Source organism: Typopeltis vanoorti, chromosome 12, assembly GCF_054136105.1.
Source record: "Typopeltis vanoorti isolate ZY-2024b chromosome 12, IOZ_Tvanoo_1.0, whole genome shotgun sequence".
NCBI lineage: Eukaryota > Metazoa > Arthropoda > Arachnida > Uropygi > Thelyphonidae > Typopeltis > Typopeltis vanoorti.
Window position 1 is genome coordinate 124,518,482 of NC_143560.1, and position 20,366 is coordinate 124,538,847.

General features: G+C 33.6%; 1 protein-coding gene across 1 annotated transcript in view; it reads left to right on the forward strand.

Moving 5' to 3' along the window:
• LOC150101205 (uncharacterized) overlaps positions 1-20,366 on the forward strand; it is a 242,979-nt gene that overhangs the window by 98,879 nt on the left and 123,734 nt on the right. The window contains exons 5-6 of the mRNA XM_090402189.1: positions 164-1,516; positions 13,867-14,338. Coding sequence (XP_090258315.1) covers positions 164-1,516; positions 13,867-14,338 — 1,825 coding nt within the window. The remainder of the gene's footprint in view (positions 1-163; positions 1,517-13,866; positions 14,339-20,366) is intronic.

Below are 20,366 nucleotides of genomic sequence, written 5' to 3' on the forward strand. Positions count from 1 at the left end.
TGAAATGCTGATTTTTACATAATTTATTATTTTAAATTTTTTAATCCCAATAAAAAAACTAATAACAGAATTTTGATTAATTATGCTTTTATTGATTATTTGATTTATATATATTTTTAAAATATAAATAGGGTATTGGTAAAATAAAATTTTCTCTGTATAGCTGGTAAGCCATTATACACTATTCAGTGATGGTCTGTGGTGCTCTCTTGCTGATCCATGTCCCATTCCATCTCGTCGGCCTTCAGAATGTTCCACACCTCAAAACAGAAGTTCCCGAAATCATGATGCTTCCCATTCTTCTGAAAATAGAAGTAAAAATCCTAATACCCATCTTCAGACTGGGACTGACAAAAATAAGGGATCATGTGGAAGGCAAAGTCCAAGTTGTTTAAGCACAGAAAAGAGTACTTCTACATCATCAAAAAGTGCAAAATTATTAAGTGGATTAAATCAGCGTGGGCTATTTACAAAACTAGTAGCTAGTGTTGCACCTCAGATTGTATCTCAAACATTACAGTCATCAAACCATACTCAAACAACATCCCAGGGTACTCAAGCATCATTGCATCTGTTCCCTTCTTTTAGTGATGATAGTTTGGAGAGTGGTGACTCTTCTAGAGCCGTCCATTCAAGAACTTCTCCAGTTACAATTGCGAATGCTCATCCTTCAACACCTGCTGCCCCTAGGAAAGGATCTTTGACATATTCTGCAAGAGAGGATTCTGGAATACAAGACACAAAAAAAAGTAGAATTCAGAAGGCTTCAAGTTTTGACCTTCTTCATGTTTTATCTTTATTTTTTTCTAGTGATTCTAGTTCAGATACTGATAAAAAAGGAAAAAGAAAACTAATAGAGAGTTCTTCCAAAAGGACACAAACTGGAGGTGATTACTCAGTTTCTAAACTAAATCATGTTCATTGTAATGGAACATTCACAGAATCAAATTCGAGAACAACTGCTGAAGAGACAAATAAAATTCACAAACTAACTCCTGTTCCTGCTCCTCGTCTTTCTCTTACAAGGAAATTAAGTCAGGATGTCGGTCCTGTCTATGCAAATCGTGATGCTCTTGTAGTATCGGGAAGATCAATTAGTCTTGGAGAATCTACATCCAGTTCTATTCCAGAGGAAGAGGGAGGAATAAAAACATTTCAAGAGAATGATAACCATATTCCTTTACCATTTATTCGAAGTGCCTCCTCACCATCAGTGGTTTCACATTCAAAATCAAAACCACAGCTTCCTCCTAGACCACCATATCTATCTACCTCCATAGATTCCAGAAGTAGTGAATCTCTTCCAACTCTTTCTGTAACCCCAATACCTTCTCCAAGACCTGAAACTAAAACTTTTTCTCAAAATGGGCAGTTGTCACCTTCAAAAAGTAGGAGACCAGTTCCAAGGCCTAGGAAAAAATTACAACAGCATGAAACTAATAATCATGATGCAAGTCGAAACTCTTGTGCCTCTACAGATGAAAGTACTTCTCCTACTTTAACAGAAGCCTCAGAGGTAAGAACTTTGTATTTTAATCCATTGTAAAAATGGTTCTTATCTTATTTTGTTGGTTGTAAAAATTTATTGCTATGAAAAAAGAGTAGTCAAAAAAGTTTTCACTATTTAGAAAATTCTTAAACATAAGTTTCAAGTAGCTGCCAGTATAAGACAGTATAAAAAAAAAAGCTAAGCTTTATAGAGTTATCCCTTTTTACCAGCCTGTAGGTTTAAGATTAATGGATTATTTATTAATTTAAACTTTTACATTAGAGTAACCTAGCACCCTAAAACAGAGCCTTAACAATTTGCTCTGTTGAGCAGGCTCTGAACAATGAATATGAAATAATAAGAAAAACTTTTCTAAAAAATGACTACAACAATAAAACACTCCATAAAGTCCTTCACAAAAGCACAACCAAAAATAAAAAAAAGAGTACAGTAAGATCATAGGCATCTTGTATATAGAAGATGACTATGGCCATCTTCTATATATGAGGATTATCTGAAAGAATAGACAGTACACTAACATTAAGGCCACATTTAAACCACCAACAAAAATAAAAAGTATATTAAGCTCTTCTAAATATTCTTTTCCCTTCTCTTGTCCATCCAGGTATATACTAGATTTGATGCACCTGTAGTCTACTCTACATAGGTGAAACAAGTGGTACAATCCCTAAGTGGAAAGAACATAAAAGACACATCAGGTACCTTCATCACAGAAAAGCAGGTCTTTCTGACCATGCACTTGAAACATATCACTGGATTGACTGGAAAGGCATCCAGTTCTTATGGCAGACCAAAACATGGTACAAATGTAAATTCAAGAAAGATTGTGAAATGCTTATCATCCAACTAGATCTCAACAAAAATGATGGCCTGAAAGTCCCTAGGATTTTTGGATGGCTCACCTACAGCCCATGTAGCATCTGGAAAAAGAAGAATAACCCACATAGTGAATACTGAATACGAAAGAAGTTTAATTGGATAAGAATACAGTAACCCTTCAGCAGCAAATAGAAATTTAAAGTAACAGGACTATAAGAAACAAATAACTGCTGATGTAGTTTACTAAGATAATTATGTTTGGTTTTATTTATTTTTATTATTATTTTTTCCACCAGAGGTCAAGCTATGGTCAACAGTTGACCAAGCAGTTATTCTTGGCTCACTGTATCTTGTGATCCTTTGTGTGTGTGTGTGTATTCCTGAAGATGACCTTGATATAATAGTTGAAATGTCGAATTTAATTTTAATTAAAATAAGTTCGTAAACATGGTAGGGTGCCTCTATAATTATTCATAATAATAATGATAAATCATACCTGGATGAATAATGAATTCATCCAGGTATGATTGTGATGCGAGATTGTGAAACAAGATGGAAGATGAAAACGAGTAAAGCTATATCAAAAGTAAGAATAAAACTATAAATAAAACAAAATTTGGATGGCAATGAATTTAAAGTAACTCTTTAAATTCATAAATTCTTTCAATTGTAAAAATTGATAGTAAAGATGAACAGCTAGCAGTATAAATAACAGTATGCTGACATTTTCAGTGGATTGTCATCATATAAAAGATAGAAAAACTAGTTATAAGTCATGGTTTGCTAGATATTAGTTCATTTCCAATCTCACATCATTTTCCAATTATGTCTTATTTATTGCTCGTAATTAAAACATTTTAATTATTAAATAATCTATTGATTTTACTTAAATATAAAGAGCCAACAGGCTTCATTTCAGCGATATAAACACTATTTCAATTAAGGGGATATTAAATCTCACATTGTTTTAAAACCGAATAAGAAACTCAGAGATTGGAATCGGAGAGTTTCATGCCAAATATAGTAAACTATAAAAATAATGCTAATGCAAGTAGTCCTAGTACTACATACTAGGACTACTTGCATTAGCTCACGCTAGTATTCGCCGTATTTGTATAGTTTACTATAAAAATAATGCAATAATGCTAATGCAAGTAGTCCTAGTACTACATACTAGGACTACTTGCATTAGCTCACGCTAGTATTCGCCTTATTTTTTTAGTTTACTATATTCGGCATGAAACTCTCTGATTCCAATCTCTGAGTTTCTTATTCGGTTTTAAAACAATGTGGGATTTAATATCCCCTTAATTGAAATATTGATTTTACTCCTACAAGTTGGTAAAAAATGGTAGCTCCATTACCACAATCTTAGCTTTTTTGTTTATTAGTTAAAAGTTTTCACTTTTATCTGCTTTCTTTAAAGATGATGTGATAAACTTTCATTTCAGTTTCTTCTCCTATATATTTGTCAGAGCAAGGCATTGATATAAACTGCAAGTGAATATCCATTTTTATGCACCATCTAGTTGCCATGTAAGTTAAGACTAACATCATCTGTATTTAAAATCTTTTTTTATAATACCTTCAACAGAACGTTGAGCTGCTTATTACAGGTTAGCACGTATTACTCCATTACGGAGTGAGTTATTGCAGTGCTACACAGTTCCCCTTTCCATATCCATAATGTCTTTATTAAATGTAAGCAAAGCTTTATTTAAAATAAATTCCAGTTTTTCAGTACTCACAGTATGAACATCTGGTTTCACATGTTCCTCCATCATGAGCCATTCTTCACATTTCATGTATCATATCTAGAGTGTTTTTGCGACTTTTTTGTATACGAATTTTCCAGGAGTGTTCTAGAGAGTGATTTTAGTATAATAGTCTTTCTGTAATAAGAGTTGATTGCATTTGTATAGAAAGTTATTTAAAGTTTTTATTTCTTTCTTTTTGTATCAACTCCACACACAAGAAGTCACAAAAACCTGTAACATAATAATGCCCCATGTGTATGTTGCATGCCAAGTGATCAGGGAAAAAGATGAAGTCTGTTGTTGTGTTTCTTGAAGAGCTTTGGAGCAAATTTCAAAGAAGTGGATGAAAAGTTGGTACAATAAGGAGCTGTGTATGCATTTTGACCATTAGCTGCTTGTTTCTACATCATTGGAGGAATGGTGGTGGCCGATGGAGCTGCTCAAAATAAATATAAAAGACATAATGCAGAAACAGAGCATCTTTGATCAAGCAATTAGAGGAAGCTTATGTGTGTGTACATGTGTATGCATGAAAAAGGTTAGGAGTTGTGCTGGGTGAGAAGTAATGTTTTGAATGAAAGAGGACACCAAGATTTTGAACTGAGGGATTTATGAAACTGAGGTTTAATAGCTTGAATCATTTGAGTACTTACAGATCATTAATTTCCTTCTGAAATATTGATTACAGGCATAGTACTAAAGAATTGAAGCATTTCAGGTTTTCAAGCTGCTTGATTTCAAACAGCTTAGCCAGAAGCACTTTCTTTAACAGAATGTCAGAACTTTTGAATATTGCTGAGTGTAGCATCAAACCAGTATTTCATTCACATGCAGGTGTAGGGTGAAGAAACTATAAATACAGATTACAGCACCTATTACTCCATTACGGAGTGAGTTATTGCAGTGCTACACAGTTTCCTTTTCCATACCCATGTCTTTATTAAATGTAAGAAAAGCTTTATTTAAAATAAATTACATTCAAAGGATGCTTATATATCTTTTGTTTAATTCCCATCCATGTTATTTTGCCGCTGCTGGAGATTAGTCAAGAATGAATTTTTTTTAAAGAGTATTTATTTTTTTAAAGACACGTCTTATAAACTCAAGATTCTCCATTCTTCTTGAGCAGGCTTTTACAAATATCCATGACTTATGCAGAATTCGAACCTATAGAAGACTTTCTGTTACCAACTGAACTACCAATGCAACACATTTTAAATCAAATAATTGTCAGCTAATGATTGTCTAAGTTTTTGCAAGCAGATTGGCTTAATTTGACCAATCTAAAATGTCAGTTATTTAAGTGAACATATCAATAATTTTTGGGTCACTTAAGGGTCAAAGACAGATAACTAGGAGAAGACCTTCATGTAACCTTTTAGGAATGTGGAGAGCCAAGTGGACTTTTTCCCCAATGTCCAATCCTCCCATTCACATTACAGAGGAGAGTGTCCCCATTGTTAGGTACTCACTAAGTGCTGGATGAATGAGGATGGGCTGGCAATTTGGGACTAAGTTGACCAAATTATAATCTGTATTGGTTTAAACCAGAAATATATACAATTGTACAGATAACTGTACAATTTGCTCAGGTGAACAACATCCCCATTATTTTAATAAGGGAACTAAGGTGAATAGTGAAGCTGCTGCTGAAACAAACTCAAGCAGCAGAATTCAAGATGGGTATCATCAGCATAACAGAAAGATGTTGAACTAGCAAAAGAGCTAGAGAAGTACCATGAGGCATAATTGGTATTACTGAGATGAACAAGACTAAAACAGATGAGATCGTGCTAAATAATAAATATAGGATGTTATATTTGGGCAGCAGTGATCACGGAAAGAAAGGAGTAGTGATAGTATTTAAACCAAACACAAAAATAAACTTCTGGATTGGTAGGCAGTTTTAAATAGTTATGTGAGCAGATTTCAAAATGAGGAATTGAACATTGAAGTTTATTTCAATGAAATAAACCTCAATGTTCCTATAGTTCCCTAAAGATGAAGTGGAGGAATTTTTGAGTCAGTCGAGAAGGCAAGCATAACAGAAAAGCTGATCCTTGATGAAGATATAAACAGTAGGGTAGCAAATTAATCCCAAGCATACAGAAATGTTTTGGGAAAATTGAGAGAAAAGGATAAAGCTAATAATAATGGTAAGCACATACTAGATTTCTGTTCAGGACATGAACGAGCCATCGGCAAACATGGCATAGAGATGTGTAGGTAGTTTTTGGTATTGAGATCGCATATTAATATAAAGAGTTTATTAAAAATAAACAATTAAAAATTCCGACAAGTTTCGTTCGTCTTAAGACTTACATCATCAGAGGTAATGGTATATAAAAGTTTAACACAACAAAACATACTGCCAATTAATTACACATATTAGATGTTTTTATAACTTCACAACTGTTAAATAATCAAGAAACCAGAATACAAATGATATATTCATTATTGTATGTGTGTTGGAACATTGCAAGTTGGTGGCACGTTCTGTGGCGCACGTGGTCCGAGGTCTGGGACAGTTAGATTTTTGATGAAGGCAAGACCACACTTGATGTAAAATCAAGCCTTGATTTTTATTGCATTGTGTAGGGATCTTAAGCATTTGTGCAGTTTCTTTAAATTTTCTTGTGAAACAGTTATCAATATATGATGTTTGTCTGTTGCCAGAGTACTTGATGGCCTGTGGATTGCCAAGCCTGATTTGTGCCCACCTTTTTTTTGATCTTTTACATGTTCAGACATGCAGATCTCTCCCGACCTTCCTGTCTGGCTACGTTACTCCACAAGTACAACATAAAAGTGGCTTGTCTACCTTCACAAAAAATATCAAGATTCATAAATCCACCAAAACCGCCACATCATGAAAACCTCTGGGATTTGAACTTGTGACTAGGGTTTCTGAATTATATAATGTGATTTTGTACCTCCAAATCTGAGCATTTCTGGTTGAATATCAACTACTCCAGTTGCCTTTTCACATTTCAGGCTTTTAACAGCCAGTGACAGAAAACATGAAACAAGAATGAAATCAGAAGTGCAAGAATTGATATGCCTTCTGATTTCATTCTTGTTTCATATTTTCTGTCATTGATTGTTTTATTTAGTAGTCTTTCAAAGTAATTTCTCCATATATCTAGATTATTTATACCTTCAGTGTTCAGTTGCATTTATCATTTTTGATTCTTTTTATCATACTCTTTCCTCCGTTTTGAAGCTTTTTCAGCAGCTTCCAGAACATGCTGTCACCTTTCTGATATTTCTCTTCTATATTCTTACTAGTCTTCCCATGACTTTTGCTTAGCTACTTTCACACATACTTTAGCTCTCTTGCATTTTCTCTGCATGCATAAAGCAAAGAGATCCCTGGTTCAGATATCAAGTTTAATGCTACTTTCTTTCATAACATGATCCATATATATATATATATAATGCATGAGAGAGAGAAGATAGGGTACACCCTTTTTCTTTCTCATTCATTATATATATGGATCTCATTATGAAAGAAAATAGCATTAAACCTGATATCTGAACAAAGGATCACTTTGCTTTATGCATGCAGTGTTGATATCCCCCCCCCCCCTCTGAATTTTTTTTTTTTTTTTTTTTTTTTTTTTTTTTTTTTTTTTTTTTTTTTTTTGAGAACACTTAAAAATAAAAGTAACTAAAATTTTGAATATCTTACTGGTGCCAGGCATCTAATAAGGGCTTCAATAATTTATCAGCATGCAGATTTTTCTGTTATATAACCACTTTGCAATAATAATTTTTCAAATTTCTGTTGAATTCAGTCACCAAAAATTTTCAAATTCTGATATATATGCTGGTGGTATATGTTATTCTTATATTTTGTAATTTTTGTTATATTTTTCATGTTTTGGTGATTTTTTTGTGTGCTGAATGTCAGTGACGTTCAGCATTCAGTGCAATAAGGTTTATTGCGTCTAGTCTTACAATTATTTAAAATTGTATTTTTATTTTATTTAGGGGATTTTTTTTTTTCTTACATTTGCAATGACACTAGTATTTGTTTAGCTATCTTTCTTGAGTTTGTGCAGAAACATAAAGAGCAGGGCCCATTCAGCTGAGGTGAGGGACTTATGCATACAATTCTCACACAGTAAGTGCCTGCACTCCAATCCAAGCATGGCTACTATAGTGACCCTGTGCTCTAATATATGCAAGTTTCTTTCATGCATGATCTAGCAGAGTAAGTAACAGGAGTAGGATTATTCACCAGCTAATTGGGAAGTGCCTCCAGACATGTTACTGTCTGGTTCAGTTTCATGTATTATCTAGCAGTCAGCCTGTGAAAACTACTTTACTGCTCTACTGTCAATTGGAGGAGGTTCTGGATCCGTAATTTATTAATAATGGTGTATTGAGCATGCCCAGCAAGGCATCCTTGCTTCAAGCACTATCCACACTGGATATAAGGAAGAGGAGACAGAAACCAGAGGAGCCCCCTACTCCAGAGATGAAGCATGGCAGCAGTCACTTTATGCCTCCAATAAGCAAGGCAATGGCATTTTACTGGATGTTGAAAGACATCTACTATCTAGAGGTCTTATTGGCATGTTCTACAACCAGAGAGGATATGCTTATAAGGTAGCATTGCCTTGAAGTGAAGAGGTCATATATATACTTAATATTTAGCATTATTATTAATTAATTTAATATTATAATTATTATTATAGTATTATTTAGTATCATACAGATATCAATGGAACAAAATATCATGGATGAAATTAAACGATGCATGATGCTTGAGTTTCATATGCCGACTACGAGTAATCTCGTATCACCCCCCCACCTATGTCTTACATGCACTGATGACTGTGTAACTTGAGTAGAATCAGTGACGTTCAGCATTTAGTGCAGTAAGGTTTATTGCATCTGGTCTTGCAGTTATTTAAAATTATCTAAATAAAAACCTTCAATTACGCCATGGACAGTAAAAGAAAGCTTACTGATGAAGAATTAGAAGCTTACGCTAATATGAGCGATGATGATGAATGTAATAAATTATTTGGTTCTGATTCTGAAGATGATTATAATCCTACAGATGACTCTAGCAATGACTCAGATGATGATATAGCACATATAAATATATGTATATGCTGAAAAAACTTCAAAAAATTGTTTTATTTGCATTAATAAATACACAGTTTACACAACAATACCTCTTATAATATACTATACTTTTGCTGAAATTATTTTCCTTCTACCAAGTCCCCAGACATGCTTTCTGCTTTATTCACAAGCCAAGGGTCCAAATTAATGTGCTTATACTATGGGTTAACTCGTTTGGCATAGGAGGTCGGTAATCGACATACGAGCATATTCGTAGTTGGTTTGTGAGGCTCATATACCAACTGTGAGTATACTCGTAGTTGGCAGTGAACGTGTTAAATATGGAAATAGACAACAGAATTAGCAAAGCTGGTATGGCAGGAAGTCAACTGAATAATATGTGGAATAAGTGAAATTAGTCAAAACACTAAACTAGCTGTATACAAGACAGTGGTCCATCCAATTTTAATTTATTGATCTGAGAGCTGGGTTAGAAATAAAACACTTAATCAGAAACTGGATACCACAGATATGAGAGGTCTGAGAAAGATTAGGGGATGAACAAATGGCATCAATGGTAATATCATATTAAAAATGAAGATATTAGGAAAGAACTTGACATTGTTAGCATTCAGGAATTTATTAGCAGTGCTGATTTCATGTGGTATGGTCACCTAAACAGAATGGAGAGGAAAGTTTATGAAAACAAGTTCTTTTCCAGGAAGAAGACCCAGGGAAAGACCAAGATACAGTAAGAAGTGCTTTACAAAACAGAAATATAAGATCTGATATTATTGATAAGAAGTTAGTAATAGTGTAACTTTTTCATGTAGTACTACCATAATATCACATAAAAAATTTGATGATGACAAAAAAGTTTCTGTACTACAAGAGGTGGGCATTCTCTTATAAATCAGTTCAGACACATCATATCCTATCACTTTCCAGTAAAGAAAGTATTCTTTTCTGGAAATATCCTGGTGACTATAAAATATACTGGTATAAGGTTTCCATAGGTATGCTGGGAGACATCACTAAATTTGGAGAGGTGAACACTAGTGGTGTTACCCATAAGCAGATATATAACTCATCTCCTTCTGCTCATGTCTTTGCAGAAAGTCATGATGGATTGGTCCTCAGTTTCAGTGCCTGTGTCTTGATAATAGCTTCCTGTCTCTTCTCCTTAAGGAATTAAGTGAAGTTGTCTGCTTGCATGATATTGGGTAGGTATTCATCTGGTCTTGCATTGTGTCAAATCTTTACTATGCCAGCAACTACAAGCTGCATGAAAGTGAACTGCATACCACATATGTTTTAGACTAGATTGATCATGTATAAGCCTATATAACTTGCTTTCTGATTCAGAAAAAAACTTCTTACAGCAAGTTTGTTCAGAGTTAGAAAGAAAATTATTAATTAAAATTAATTTTAATTTTTTAAAATTTAAATTGAATTTTTAATTCATTAATATTAAAGTAATTAAAAAGACTCGAACATAAACAAACCAAAAATTACACATAAAATTACAGAAAGTTTTTTCAATTAGTTATAAGGTAAATTTATAATAGGAGCTTATCATTTTGTTTTAATCCTTTAGCCAAGCATAACCAAATAAGGTTTGCATGTGAAGCATTATCTTATGATTGGGTTATTTTTATATAGAGACTGTTGACTTCATATAATAAAGGATAACTGATGTGAAGTAATTGCATAGAAGTCATGCAGCTTCTGTGCATGAAATATCTCTACAGCTAGGGCTAGTTGTATATAGAGGTAGATAACTGTACCTCAGATTGACCTAATATCCCATAATGCAGGGCATGCTTTCTTTTGGACATGTGTGTTGCCATGAATTATGGAAAGAATCACTATCCAGATTGATCTTATCTTATATTGAGGGTCTCTTCAGGAGAAGGAAGTAGTTCTCAGAATTTTTACAGGTCTAGCTTCCGCTATTGAGACCTCCATAAAGGTTAAAACAATTCTGGATAGTAACTGTTCCCATAATGCATGATAATATGCATGTCCAAAAGTAACTATGGTCTGAATTATGGAATATTGGGGAAATAGATGTAAAGTCACCTACTTCTATATATATATATATATATATATATGTACAAGTGGGCCTAGTTGTGAAGTTGATATGAACTCTTATTGCTCATGTTTCAGTTTCAGATAAAAACAAGATAGACAAGAATAATTTCCTCAATTATAGTATTATAATAGCATTTGTTTTCATTAGATTAGAAAGCAAATTATACATGATGAGAAACTGTATTTTTCCCCTCCTTACCCAAGCTTGAGGAATCAAAAGTTTGCATATGAAGTATATTCAAAAGGATAAAAACGAGAATGTGCATTTCCCGACTCCTCCAAAACATAATTTCTTGTCAAGTATAATTTACTCTGTGATTCTGCATAAAAATTTCCTATGAGTATCTCTCATTCAGTGCTTTAATAATATGTAGTGCATCATTTCGTGTTTTAATAATATGTAGTGCACCATTTTGTTACTTGCGTCTGAAATTATGACTTAAGCCACTCATTTAGGTCTTAGCACTTTCGCTGGTCTGGATAGTGATCCTTCCTATAATGTGTAGCAGTATAAATTTCCCAGAGGAAGCTTGCTGCGCATTATACTGGTATTTTGATGGGAAGTAAGCTGTCTCTATATACAAGTATGAAGGCACTTCACATGCAAACATTTGTGTACTTATGCTTGTATAAAGGATAAAAATTGAGAGTGTAATATCTTTTCAAAGTGCAATTTGCTTTCATTCCATCCTGGTTAGCTGAGTAAATAGCACTTCCACTTGTAGGTAATTTATTGAGTAGATTTGCATGAATAATAAATAACTGTATTTTCTTGACATGTTTTGCTGTCTGTGTTGCTGACAGCATCTTCAGGAGGTTGTTTAACATAAGTAAAAAACCAACAAAAAAAACTAATCACTTTACAACAACCACTGTTTCTATAAATTGATTAGAAAAATAGTTTAATCATGTGTATCATTAGGCATGTTACATGCAGTCTCTCTCTCTCTCTCTATTGTTGTGTAAGCTCTGTATGTGATTGCTGCATAGGAGAGGTCTTGAACGTTACACATATTACTTAATGATTTCCAGATGTCATGAAGAGGATCATTCCTTGCTATTTAATGTGCCTTTCGAGTGAATAACCATGGAAGACTCCTTGAAAAATCTGTTGAAGTAATTCTCTTCGACAGATTAAGAGTACTTGCAATTGACCATGTGATGTTCTTTGAGGATGTGCACTGCATATGAACTTTTTTCTTCCCTTTTATTTTAAACATATGTTCTATGTTCCTGATTTCGAAACTTCTCCCAGTTTGACCCATATAGCTTTTTACAAGAACACGGAATCTTGTATACTCCAGTCCTAAAATGGTTCCATTTTAGGACTTTAGGACAAAAGAAGTTTCATAAGATGTTAACTGGTGTAAAGGTTGTTCTGGTGTTACTGATTTTAATATTTGGGCTATTTTTCTTGATGCATTGCCAACATATGGTATAGTTACCATGGCTTTTTAATTAATTTCTGGGTTATTACTGAATAGTTCATCAGAAAATAAAAGCTTCTTTAGTATCTTTTTTTTTTTGAGCAGCCATTTTGGAGGAACTAATTGTATAGAATTTGAAGTTCTTTTCTTTTAATATCATTTTTCAGTATATTCACTCCCTCTTACTTTTGGCAATTTTTGTTTTCTTCTTATGTTAAACAACCTCTTGAAGATGCTGTCAACCATACAGACAGCAAAGCATGTTGAGGAAATATATCTAGTGTTAATAGAAAATGTCTGTGAGTTATTTATTATTCAAGCACTTCCTCACTCTTTAACCAGTAGGTTGTGGGTTTGAATCCCACTGCAGGCAGGATGTTTGCAGTGCCTTTTAGGTGGTATAAGAATTTCACTGTCCATTGTGAGACATTCATCCTGCTTATTCACAGTCTAAAGCTGCTTGAAAGAGTTCTAAGTTTGGTCTCTAGATCCGGGATATTTCATATCATCTAACCCTTGGCCATAATAATATATGTATTATTATGTTTTCAGCCTTTTGTAGATGAGTTTTACCTTAAACATAAATAAATAAAATAATCGTAATGAGTGTATTCTCAGTATCTTACTGTTATATGGTTTGTTTCATGATAAATTGCTTATTAGTTTCGATCTAGGTGAAAATACTATGAGCTATCCTGATGGAAAAAAAAGTCATGCAAATAGAAAAATAGTGTTGCTAGAGTTTTATAGTACTTTTGATTAGAGGTAACTGTGCATGCTAAATTATGTTAATATATAACACTTTACAAGACATTAGACACAGTAATCTTATTTTTCATCCATATTTTACTCAAAAAAAAAGTTTGCACATGAAGTTCATAATTAGCCATTTTGTTTATACAAAATATTCTCATCATGTTCTCAATAATGAGAACATGATGGAAGTATTCTATAATGCTTTTCATAACACATTTCTTATATTGTCCTGCATTATGGTGGTAGCCACTAATACTAGAGGATCGACCCACTAGAGTTAAATATGGATGAAAAAAAAAAAAACACAAATCTCTTTTCTAGTTAAGAAGTAATGATATACTAACTAACTATCTCAGATCCAGGGAATTGTAGATTATTTTGTATTGTTTATATATATATATATATTAATATTTTTTGCTTTTAGCCTGAACAAGATTCTCCTCATGATCTTGATGCTTATACTGAGCTAAATCATGATGATGCACATTTTGAGCAAGCCATTATTGAAGCAACAGAGTCTAGTATGGAAGTGAATACTTGCCTTGTACTTAATGAAAGCTGCCCAGAGATAAATTCTGTGTCCATGGTATCTTTACAAAATAGTTCTGACATGACTCATCCAGAAAGTGCTAGAACTTCACGGGATACATCTCCAGTCATGCAGCTTATTGATAGTGCCTCACCACCAGTGATATCTAGTGGAGTTAGTTTACCAGTTGACGAATGTAATGGACAACAAAAAGATGATGTTGACCGAATTGATAATCCAGTGTATGCAACTCTCAGTGGTAGTAGTGATATTATATGCTCTTTAAGTGTTGTTAATGATCCATCCTCTGTTTCTCCGTCTTCCACTACATTGGTGATTGATGGCCAACCTGCAGAGGAAAATTCAGGTAAAAGTTAAATTTCATAAAACAATTCCTGATGATGTGTTATTAATAAGATGAAAATATAGATACATTATTATTACCTTTTTTTTTTTATCCTCCACATACACAAAATTTTTAATTACTTTATCACAAACTTTGTTAATTGTGATTTACTGTCATTCTTTTTATACACATTCCTTAAAAATATGTCACTGAAGGAGAATCAACTGAAAGTACACATTTAGTGTACTCAATGTACTATTGGATTAAGGAAATTATTAGTAGGATAAGATGTGATGATCCACATACAGAGGATGAAATGTTGATGTTTTTAGTCACCTTTGAATTAATTCCCTTAGGCACATATCACTTATTCACTGGCTCTGTAACCTTTCTATCTACTGAAGCAAGCTGCTTTTTTGTTGAGAGGGGACTGTCACTTCTCATCTTAGTGACCTTTAATTGAATTCAGAGTAATCCCAAGAAGTCACAAGGAACCATATCTATATTGTGCAACAAACAAAACAGATTTAGCAATTGACATATTTCTGATGGAGAATAGTCAGTTTTCATTTTGTTATTACTATGAAAATTTTTTTATGGTATGTTAGAGATATTTTAATACCACAACATATATGATGTAAGTAATAACTGTTTGACCATTTGAAATATTTCCATGCAGACTTGTCTGGCTGCTCTGTAAACTACTTTAAATTCGCAAAATCATGGTTTTCTGACACAATTGCCAAATACTATTTTTAATATACCGTAAATGTTAGCTGCACACACCTATTTTACTAAGTTTCAAACAATGCACTCAGATGAAGAATGGCATATTAAAATGATTGCAGCACCAAACACAGGTATACAAAAAGCAAAACTTGTTTGGTCATTGTTTTCTATACTTGAGTTTGGTGCATGTTTGTGTGCATATGCTTTATTTAACACAATTTTCATATAATACGAGGCTCATATCTAAAAGCTGTAGATAGTTTAAATATTCTCTCTGAGTGTTTCTGAATTAAATGTGAGAACTTTACATCACATTGGTACTTTAAAATCTCATGTTAATATGTTTAATTACAATATCTATCTATCTATCTATACTGAAATTTCACATATAATATGCATAATTGTGAATATCAATATCTATACTGAAATAAATTATTAAAATGATACACCTGTGTCTTAATAGAATAGTACTGCTGGGTGTTATGAATTTCAGTTTAACCTTTAACTACATCTAAATTTAACATTTAACAGATCTAAATTAGACATGCATATTATACACAAGTGCCTCTTATACTTAGAATTTTATGGTATTTATTATCTTCAGAATAATGTTTCAGTGTGAAGAAATTAAAAGTCTCTTCCACTTCCAAATAAATAGGGTGATAGTCATTTCACAGTTTAAAATTTACATAGTGTAGTTCTTGGAGCTTTTAAACAGTGCTCTGTTGAGCATTGTTGGGTTAATGCATTTATCTGTGTGCTTTTACTGAAAAGAATGGTGGTAGCTGTTTTCAGCATGCACTTCATTTATGTTTTTTTTTGTAATGGCATTGCAAAAGCTACTTATAAGAAATCACAATACTGATTTGCCAACCATATGGTCCCAATTTTTATAGATTACATCCACCATCTGTGGGGAACTGGATCATTTAGTATTGCATCTGAAAATAATATACTTCAGACAGCTTTGCTTCACTACAAGTACAATCTGCCCAGCCATGGAATATTACTCCTATATTTAGGGTGGTGCACCAAAATCCTCTCTAAGATTGCTTGATTCTATCCAGAAGAGGGCAGTCTGGCTAATTAATGATCCCTTTCTCACAGACCCACTCCAGTCCCCCCCCCCCTCTCTCTCTCTCACACACACACACACACACACACACACACACACACACATGTTCAATTTCTGCCTTGGGCCACTTCTACAGATACTTTCATGGACAGTGCTCTGTTGAATTGGCCATATATTCCTCCATTCTCCAAAATCATCAAACCAAGAGCCACTGCTAACCCACACCCTTTTATAGTCTAACTTGAAACTCACCGAACCCTTCACTGACTTATCTTTCATTCCATCAACTTCTGTCCTTTGGAACAGTCTCCCCCATTCTGCCTTCCCCAAAGACTCTCAAAGACCCTCAGCTATTCAAGCAAAATGTGAACAGACTCCTCCTTTCTTCTATTCCTCTTGCCCACACATGGCACTAGTGTGCTATTGATCATGTGGTCTTTCATGTGTGGATCAGATAGAAAAATAAATAAATAAAAAATAAAATTAAAAAACTGCAAGAAGTATAGCACCTTAAACAGGTAGATTGAGTAATGTATTAACTTTTGGATGCTCACTGATCCTGATGTGCAGAGTTACACTTTATTGATAAAGTGATATTTACTAGAGATGGCATGAATAATACACATAATGAACATTAATAGGCTTGATGGTAACCACTTAATTAGATCATACAGGCTTAGGTCATCTGAATGGGGAAATGCACCTGTAATTTTCTATAAAATGATATACAAGTCTTTGTGGAGGGATCTAGCATGCTCTTTGACCAGCTAGATGTCCAGACTTAACCTTTTACACGGCCTTGCATAGGTAGGTAGAGTCTCTCTCTCTCTCTCTCTCTCTCACACACACACACACACACACACACACACACACACACACACAGCCATCTAAAAGATCAATAAGATGCATTCATTGGCAAATTTTGGACATTGCAAACCTACTGAAATGACTAACCAACAGCAGAGAAAACAATGCAAGCATTATTATTGTGCACAGAAATGTGTTACCAAGTAAAAATATGCCATTCTCAGTTCTTGGTATGTACCCTCAGTGCTGTACAGAATACTGTGATAGAACAACACATTTAAGTTTACATTATTACTAGCTTCCTATTAACAGTTTAATCCTGGATTAATCTGTTATTTGTTTTAGGTACTTTACAGCACTGCTGACTGCATTAAACTACACTGATATTTGTCTTCTCCTTAGTCTTTTTTGTCCTGGCATCAAACAACTGTATTTGCTAACTTTTCTTCTCCACTTCTGATCCTAGATTACTTCTGCTTACAAATTCTTGAATGTTAGTAATGTCATATGTTCACTTTTCTGATTTTCCTCAAAATTCATCTATGTTCTCCAGACTTTGTCGATTGTTTTATTTGTAACCTGACTCCTAAATCCATTAGTTAAATTGATTTTGAAGAACATTAAGCAGACTTCTTTATAAAATGATGTTGCCTAATGGGCAAAGTGAAATAACTGGTAAGAGAGCTCCATGTCACCCTTTAAGGATGGAAAGAACTGACTGAGGCTATAGACTAACATTCAGTTTACACTTCTCGTTGTATACCCTATTAGTAATTGTTCACTTGGATACTGAATGAACAAAGATGATCTGTCAGTTAAGGATTTAACCTATCCAACTGTTTATTCTGCAATGACTAACCAAAAGAAAATGAAGATACTGATGGAATGCGATGATAGCTGAGGCATCATCCATTTAAACACCCTTGATGTTTTCATTAGAATGAATAGTGAAAAGTCAGCTACTGAATGTCTAAATCAGCACAATTCAGGATGGGTGCTGTCAATATAAGAATTAAAGCAGTAACACATTGATATAATTGATGTTACTAAAATGAAGAAAGGCATAAATAGGTGAGTGTCTTCTACATAATAACAACAAGATGTTATATTCGGGAAGTAGCGATCAGTGAAACAAAAGAGTAGCTACAGTATTCGACACTTAACACAAAGATTTTGAATGTCAGGCATTTTGAAGTAAGATGATGTGGACAAATATCATAATGAGGAATTGGAATGAGGTTAATTTTTATATGCATGGGTGAGCATATTTGTTGAGCCCTGTGTGTGCTCGTGCATGTGTGCACATGTATGCGCACACACATACTTGAAAATATTTGTAAAAAAGGTATAATGTAGAAATAGGGTACCTGTGAGAAAGTGACTAGAGGAAGCCTCTGAGAGAGGGGTTAGCTATTTGGTGGATTGCACAAGACTTGAGAATTCTTAGTGAGATTTTGGGTGGACTATCCCAAATGTGAGAAAAATATTCTGAGGTTGGTTAGATTTGGAATTTATTAAATGTTAGTAGTTAACCAGGTGAGAAGTGTCATTTGAACAAAAAAGAATATCAAGTTTTTTGGAGGCTGAGGATGCTACATATGGGATTTGTTTATAACAGTATAAGCTAGATGTGAAAGTCTTCATGTCAACTGATCTTGGCTAGAGATTTTAATATTGCCAAAAGTAAGAGGGATGAATTAGGAGATAGGACTGTGTCTTGATATCATTGACCTTTATTAGATTATCTTCATCCTAGTTGAGAATGGTGAGGAGATCAGTGCTTAAGATATTATGGAAGATCTTGAAGTATAATCATTTGAGTATAAGGTTTTTTGAATAAAGAGAAGTGGAGAGTACTGTCATCATCAAAAACTATGGATAGAATTTGAGAGAGAGAAGGTCATTGTGTAAGAGGAAGAACATAGACAAGAGTACTGATTGTTGGGGTACTCCAACATTGCTGAAGAAATCTGACAGTAATCCAATCACTAAGGACAGGATGGAGACCATAAAATGTTAGGTTAGTAAGAAGACCTCCATGCCAGGCATGGTCGAATACCTTGGAGATATCAAGAGCAAAGCAAGTTCTCTAAATCTTTCCTTTGCCTATGTCCACTGGCAGATTATATTAGCAAGGACATCTACTGGAGAGCAAGTGGTGGAATTCATATTGGTAATCCCTAATTAATTGATGAGTCTCCAGATAGTAAAGAATCTGGTTGTTTAGGATCTTCTCCACTTTATGAATACTAAAGTGAGGCCAATGGAGGACGATAGTTTAGTCGCTTAGTTTTATTTTCCTTTTGAAGGAAGGCTAGATAATGCTATTTGGTATGTGCCAGATGAGTGTGACAGCATTAAGACAAGGGTGAATTCATTTCTATCTTCATTTTTTTTTCTTGTCTATTGACACCTGTGGAGTATCTGTAACTATAGAATAACACGTATACCACAGTAAAAATAAGTTTATTATATAAATATTTCGCCTTACGTATCGTAACATCTGATCAAGAAACCATCAAAAGACTCAGCACATACCATGCAAGACCCTCTAGAATATATGGCTCACCAAAATTACATGAAAACAATTGTCCATGTAGACCTATTGTGGATTCTATAGGCAGTTCTATGTATAAAATATCAAAATTTCTGTCTAGCCTTCTCAGCCCACCTCATTGGCCACTCAGCTTCTTCATTAAAAAATTCCATCGAATTTCTTAAAAGAATATAAGACATTAAACTGGCAGATACAGACATGTTGATAAGCTTTGATATTGCCTCTCTCTCTCTTCACAAATATTGCAAAGAGACAATAGAATTTCTATCCCAAAAATTTCCATTAGACAGATGGGACTTATTCAAATTTAATTAAAAGAAACACACGTATTAACCACAGTGAAAATTATTTAATTGTAAATATTTCATCCTATATATATAAATATATAGGATGAAATATTTACAATTAAATAATTATAACTTATATATATAAATTAAATTAAATAACTTATATATATAAATAAGTATCTTAGGATGTCATCAGTACAGTAGTTTACAACAATAATAAGAATAACATACAGTTAGGGTACATGATTACAATAGAATCTCATTAAACGTGCGTAACGTGAAATATTTACAATTAAATAATTTTCACTGTGGTTAATACGTGTGTTTCTTTTAATTATGATCGCACCACAGGTTTCGTTATTTAAAAAAAAATTATTCAAATTTGCAGTTAAATCTGGTTACTTCATATGGAAAGATAAAATATTTAAACAAGAGAAAGGAACTGCAATAGGCTCATCCTTATCACTTAACCTAACCAACTTTTTATCTTGAACACCTAGAAGAAAGAATTTTCTCTTTTGACCCCAAACCAAAAGTTTGGCTGTGGCACATTGATGATGATGATGTCTTTGCAGTTTGGAGTCACACAGAACC